General features: G+C 35.5%; 1 protein-coding gene across 3 annotated transcripts in view; it reads right to left on the minus strand.

Annotated features, from left to right (window-relative positions):
- Positions 1-7,500, minus strand: part of il21 (interleukin 21) — a 21,789-nt gene that overhangs the window by 2,171 nt on the left and 12,118 nt on the right. The window contains exons 2-5 of one of the 3 annotated variants that reach the window (XM_084133107.1): positions 2,686-2,860; positions 1,426-1,466; positions 1,225-1,319; positions 1,071-1,118 (exon numbers count right to left, since the gene is read on the minus strand). In XM_084133107.1, coding sequence (XP_083989233.1) covers positions 1,071-1,118; positions 1,225-1,281 — 105 coding nt within the window. In that variant the 5' untranslated portion in view covers positions 1,282-1,319; positions 1,426-1,466; positions 2,686-2,860. The other 2 variants (XM_084133106.1, XM_084133105.1) reach the window with 2 other exon arrangements.

The raw sequence follows: 7,500 nt of genomic DNA on the forward strand, positions 1-7,500 counted from the left end.
CTGAACCCAGAGAGCGTTTTCTGCTTGAGAGTGCACAGAAACTGCAACTTTCATTAAGAAGTCATTATGAAACTAATGTTACTGTAAAAAAGGCATACAATAATAATAATAAACAGCAGCAGAAGAAGAAAAGACTCAAAAAGAAAAGGTTCTAAATGGAACCTTCAAGATGTTCCGTCAGGCGCTACATTTATAGAAGCTTTTTAGGGGTTCAGGGGTTCAAAACTAATCATTTTGTGTTATTTTATATTTTAATTACATTTCATAAACTAAGCAGCTCATAAACATAATCCCAAGGGAAAATATTAAATAAGCTGTTAAAACATGAAAGTATTATGCAATCATTAAAGGCAGTTATTTAGAACCCTAAAGTTCTATTTAGAACCCCAATGTAAGAACTGCAGCAGGTTTAACTGTGAAACAGGACACATCTGGGTTATACTTTATTTTAAGGTGTCATTGTTACAGTGTAATTATATATTTAAGTACTGAGTAATATTTAACTATATGTACTTACTATAGGGTTAGGGTAGGATTAGGGTTTGGTTGAGGGTTAGTTGCATGTAATTTTGCATAATTTACTGTTATTACTACGGTAAGTACATGTAACGTAACAAGGACAGTGTAAAATAAAGTGTTACCCAAATATGTTTTAGCATATTAGCTCTACTCTAAATGTCATAAATTACTCATCAGATTTCTCCTAAATGAAGCAAACTTTCTCCTGACCGACTCTAATCTAAAAAAGCAGCGATTACACATCAAGAGGGTGTTTGCCAAGAAAAGCATGACTAAAAGTTGTTATTTCTGTCTTGATTTCAGCTCAGCAAACTGGATTCATTGAAATGTTGTTCATCAACCCACACGTTCTGAGCGCATTTGAAAATCAATTAGTCTGTATTTGAAGTGAAACCCGCTGTTTAAGGTGGGCTGTGTAATCTAAGCGCCTTTATATCACAGCAGGGTCGAATCACTGAGTCATGCAGAAACCGCTACGAAAACGAGAACCCTAATTATGTGCTCGTCCAGACATGAAAATGGAGCAGAAGAGAAGAAAACGAGTTGCTTACCTTCAGTTCATTGGTGATGGGTGAGTTGATCAAAACTGTGTTTTTGACCTTTTTTTTAAAAAAAAAGAAAAAGAAGAAAAAAAAATCAAGATTTAAAAAACGTGTAAAATTAACGCAGCAGATGCAAGCCGTAAATCTTTCGAAATCAACTTACCATTGCTTTCTCAATCTTCCCGAGGTCATTCATGACTTTACCGAGCGTGAGTACCATCGGCGACTCGTCAGCCTGCGAAACGATCCAACACGCCACTGCGAACAGAACACACACAGACGCCTTCATGTTTAAGATGCAAAGTTTCTTCTCTAAAGCTAGTTGGATTGATGTCCTTCATACTGTCAACAGGTACACAATCACCTTTATATAAGAATCCTTGAGGACGCAGGAAAACCGCTTCTCTGTGGAGATTGGAAAGTCGATTTTTACAATGAGTAATTTAGTTTTTCTTTTCCACTGGCCTTCGTCAGTTGACAAAGATGTAATCGAGAGGCGCGTGCGCGGGGGTGTACGGATGGCAGTAGTGTGTGTGTGTGAACCTGACCCAGACTTTCTGCACACTTGGCAGGAAACTACAAAATGCTGTCAGTTCCTCTTCTCATTCTGAATCAGCATCAGAAACATGTGTGTGTGTATGTGTGTGTGTGCGAGCGGCTATAGGTGCGGCATCATCAAGCACAAGTGGATATGACAAAGGTGCTTTTTACTTTGCGGCTTCCCACACAAACCATATTGATTATAGACAAAAACAGGAAGTTTAATGTATTTTTCATCTTATGAGATAAGAATAACCCTGGAAATGAAATATTTGCACTCAAACCCTGAAGGGGTTAAATTACCGGCCATATCGGTAACTAAAATTAAAACCGTAAAAATAAAAAACATTTTCGTAAATAAAATAAATTATATATAGCCTATATTAAAAAAAACATTGCTATTCATTTCTCAGTTTCATTTAGTTTAACTCGATGTTCTAAAAACTGAAATAAAAATAATGAAAACTACAGTTTAGGCACATGTAAAAACAAAACAAAAACTACTAAAAATGACCAAAAAAACCATAATTTATATTAAAATGATAATATATAATAATAATAAAATGTAAGTAATATATATACAATATGGCAGTACAAAAATTTATATTTTTTTGCAAGAAATTGCTGGGTACAAAACAGGGTCCAATTCTGCATGAACATATTCTACATCCCTTAATCCACCCAATACCAACAACCTTACTAACTATTAATAAGCAGTAATTAGGAGTTTACTGTGGAGAAAGTCACAGTTAATAGTTAGTTAATAGTGAGAATTGGACCCGAAACTAAAGTTTCATTTATGTTTAATTCAGTGTATTACTACTACTTTGTGAAATTTTTCATTTCAGAATTATTTGTGAAATTTCCCACTGGTAAAGTGAAAATCATTTTCAGTGTAATAGAATCTCAGTGATACTAAAGCATCACGGCTTGTGGCTTCAGTTCCGCAATGTCACGACACACTTTGAGAGACGCGATCACTCAACATCATAGAACAGGAAATGAGCTCACAATGGGCCTCTGAAAGAACCCCTCCGCCAGCGAATCACAGGCCTCGCTCAACAGGAAGTGGTGTGTGTCATACCATAGTGTCACCGCGACAGGGGAAGGCCCTCGTGACCCCCGGACAGGACCAGGTTCACGCTGGGGATTCCTCCCTTCACCAGGATCATGGAAGTAATTTGTGCTCTAGGTGAAAACGATATGATTCGAAACTTTCCTCCGTCAGTCATGTCTAGATCTGAATGGTTTCCCTCAACCTGGAAAGCACAAAGGGTGTGTGGGTTTATGTGTGAGTGTGTGGGAGGGGGTCTAGTGGTGGCATCCATATCATGACATACATAAAACATGCAAAAGTTCACTGATACTGATCTGTGTTTTCTGATGACGAAAATCCGTCCAAAAGAAAAATCCGTCCGTGTCGAGAATGAGGAGCAACGGAATATGCTGAAATATTTTCACATTTAATTTTTTGATTGGAACAGTTTATTAAACCATTAGACAAAAAAATAAAAAATAATTGTTATTTGTATGATATGATATAGTGAGGAGGGGAAAAACACAAACTGAGCAAATGCAATTTGGTGGATCTGCTGATATTTATAAAGACAAAAAGTTGTAAGATGAAATTCTGATGCTTGCAATATAAATCAATGAGATCTTAGCAGAAACTTACATAAAATGCATATCTGTCGTCTCTAAATCTCTCAATAATGTCTAAAGATGATATTTATGTTTTATGATCAAAGTTCTGTAGTTTTATGTTTTGCATTACAATGATGATTGAGAGATGAACAAATAAACCTGATGATTTGATACTCATGTGTCAAACATGATTTAAAAATAATAAAATCAAATCAAGTAAAACTAAGTTACTTCAGTCCAGAAAGTGTTCGTCTTGAAATATTACTAACAATATTAATTTATGCTTATATTTACTTGATAAAACCAGTAAAGATTTCACAGCAAAAAGACGATTTGAAGCACGAGCTGAAGTTGGATGTTTGTACACTTATACTAAAAGACTTTTACTTGCTAAAAACAGTATCCATCAGATGACAGAAGGACTGGAGGAGATTTTTTATTAATAATATTTATAAAGTTTATTAAAGTCCCTGTAGTCAATAATTGTATCCCTTAAAACTCATCTTTGATCACCAAAATTACATATTTAAATGTTTTTTTTTTTCCTTGAAAATAATGTCTTCATGTCTTAAAATATCTTGAATGTAACTCTATACCCTTTCCTTATTTAGTATATGTGGTTTTATGAATATGCAAATGAGCCCCGCCTCCACTCACTCACTCAGCTCAGAGATCCACTCGTTGACAATCACACGTTGATCTGATTGGTTACAAGCCAAGGTAGTCCAGTAATTAATATGATAAGCCTTTTGCTTGACTATGTTATAAAAAATAAAATAATGTGTTGCTAATGTTAGGCTACACACAAACCATTTTCCTGTTTGCCGGTTTGTCTTACAGCATAATAAAACACCACAGACACATAAACAAAACAAGATGATTTTCACCACAGGTCTTTAAATAGAGCGGTGAGGGCATTATGTTTTTGGTAGCTGCAGGCATAATCATATTAGCTGTTATTAAGGCTGGGCCGATAGACGATATCATCGTCCATCGCGATGGCTGATAGACAACACGATGTTGAGTCGGTGTGGTGAACAAATGAGTCCTACTGAAGAGATCAGTCCGAGCTTAGGACCCAAGCAATCCGATTGGTTCAAAGCACGTTTTATGAGTAATCGCTTTAGTGCCTGGTTACAAATCATACAAAATCACTTTATTATTTATAGAAGACGTTTGTACTACATTATAATCTCTTCAATAGGACTCATTTGTTCACCACACCGGCACCGCGATACCCCATTTTACACGTGTAAGTGAGTTTGTTTTGTCGTTTAAAAACCTTTATAAATTATCTTGATCTGTAACGTGAGATGTTTGTTTGGGCCACAGTTCAGAGGTTCCTGTCTGTTGGATTTATTACAGCCAGAGCCGGACAGTAACGGAGTACATTTACTTGAGTACAGTACTTAAGTACAATTTTGAGGGATCTGTACTTTACTCGAGTATCATTTTTGGGGAGTACTCATGACTTTACTCAAGTACATTTGAGAGGCAAATATTGTACTCTTTACTCCACTACATTTCTATCCATAACTGTGAGTACCCGTTACTTCTTCTAAAAAAAAAAAAAAAAAAGGAAAAAAGAAACATCTCGGAAACCCTCAATTTGTTGTTTCCCTCTCAAATGTGATTGGATTGTGCAGGCGCCACTGATTGGGACAGCCTATCAGCAATCACCTTCAGCTTTCCGCCAAAGTCAACTCCATGGTCAGATTTAGATAAGAGACGAAACCATGGACGAAACCGTGGACGAAGACGCAGCAGGTCCATCCCGGGAGTATTTTTTTTCCCAGGATGGTAGGGGAAGACTCATGAATATTCATTAGGGAAGTCATCTCTGATTGGTCTTAACCCCAGTGACGGGTAGGTTTAGGGGCGGGGTTAGGGAGGTCATAAGACCCCCAGTGACGGGTAGGTTTAGGGGTGGGGTTAGGGGTAGGTCATCAGACCAATCAGGGATGACTTCCCTAATGAATATTCATGAGTCTTCCCCCACCTCACCAGACTATTTAAATTTTCTGAACAAGTTAATGATAGTTTTCACTTCAAGTGTTTGCTGTGTTTACCAATGTAAGCACTGTGGCAGTAGTAATGCAATATTTAGAAAATGTACTCTTGTACTCTTGATACTCAAGTACTTTTAAAAACAAGTACTTTAGTATTTTTACTTAAGTAGACATCTGACTGTAGTACTTTTACTTGTACTTGAGTAAAATTTAGCAAGGGGTATCTGTACTTTTACTCAAGTAATGAAGCTGTGTACTCTGTCCGCCTCTGATTACAGCACGTGAATTCATCAGTTTCTCCCAAAATACATGAAAGTAACTGGGAGAAGAATAGAGTAAACTTTATAGTTACTTACACTGTGTATCTGATATGAATAAAACACGTTGGCAAATATATTAGCTTCCATAGACACCATTGTATATTTTACAAACTATAAATGTATTGTTTTGCTATAAATTATATGTATTTAAATGTCTGAAACCTAAAATAAACATTATGTGGTTAAAAACACTGCAAAATGAGAATGTTACGTTATCCCCCCCCCACCCATATATTCCATAAAAAAAATTATATGTAGAATTTTATGAATGAGAGACATTCACGTTCTGTGGATTTCTGCAGACACAGATTCTGTGTATGCCTGGAAATGAACATAAAATCAAAACTGACCCAGTTTACGTCTTTAATAAATGCTCCTTTTCATTATCAGTTTATGTCACCGGGGATTTTTAACCCGTCTCCATTCAATCCATTTCTGATGGATATGATCAAATCCCGTCCTACTTTTTTCCCCTCCTTGTTGAATATTCTTTGTTTTGGCACCTTGCCACTTTCCAGAAGAGCTTATGAATGTTGTTTGTTTCATGTTGACTTTACAGATGTTGAGATACAGATCAGTGTTATCTGTGGCTGATGGTGTAAAACGCAAGATACATGAGAAGCAATGATTCAGACTAAAAAATGACACTTTTAGATATTATAAGAGTCTTGAAATATGATGTTGTTTATAGTGCTAATTTTACAAATATATACATAGATTTTTCCTAGATGTATATAATTTTCAATCACCTTTGTCCGTTTTCAAAACTCTTAGTGCTAATATCACAAAAGATCATCAAAAGTGCACTTTTTTCAAACATTTCATCATGTTTTCAGTTGTGTAAGTACAATACTCAAAATCACAAAGTATTCTTTTCACAACACAAAATAAGTGTTTCATCTACATAAATGTTTCATTCACAGTAACTGCCTTTCATAAAGCTCTTACTATCAAACTTTTGATTTGCATCTCTTCTTGTTCAGTTTAATACATTTGTCTATGATTTAATCCAAATGATCTTAATGGTTAATCAATGAATCATTTGGTACACACAGATTTCTATGAATATTGATTCAATACACAATTTCTATAGAACTTGTTTGCAATTTCTGATATTGATAACTAAATGTAATGAATTATTTTTACATAAGTGATTTATAGATAATAACCACCATGATGTTCAAAGGACACGCATGTGTGTGTGTGTCTCTCTCTGTGTGTGTGTGTGTGTGTGTGTGTGTGTGTGTGTGTGTGTGTGTGTGTGAGAGAGAGCGAAGGATACAGAGAAATTAGCCATTTGTGCAAATACTGTAAAGCAGAATAGAGTATAAGGGAGAGGAAACAGTCAATGAATGTAAAACATCAGATTGATCAGAGATATATCAGTAGAACATTACAGTATGTATGCTATGTGATACTGTAAACATGGTAGAGACATGGCTGTTACATTACTGTAACTCAGCCTTCATCTGTAAATGTCCATTACAGTATATTCAGTCAAATAGTCAAAATCATTTACTGTATTGCCAGCAAACTCTGTCCTAGCACAGAACCTCATTGCTGTGCTTCATCACAGCTTTTGATAACACACTTGATAGATACTATTACAAACATTATGGATTCAGTTCATAAGTTAGGTTATGCACATGTATTTTCTAACGTGGCAACTGTAGCCTGTATTACTGTAATTAATTCAGCAACAACAGTGATTTGAAACATGTATCTTGCATTGTTTGCTGTTGAATGAGCTGATTGTTAAAAGTACTAAATTGAAAGAAGGTCATACTGTTGTGTTTCTGTGATTAAACCAAATGTTCTCATTACATATTACAATAATCTTGTGTTTGAAACAATGATTATGTGGACTGAAAACATGTGCAACTGAATGAAAGCATTACATCAGGTTTTGAAAGAATGACTAGCTGT

The sequence above is a fragment of the Abramis brama genome, assembly GCF_963993115.1.
Source record: "Abramis brama genome assembly, chromosome: 13".
In the NCBI taxonomy this organism is placed as follows: Eukaryota; Metazoa; Chordata; class Actinopteri; order Cypriniformes; family Leuciscidae; genus Abramis; species Abramis brama.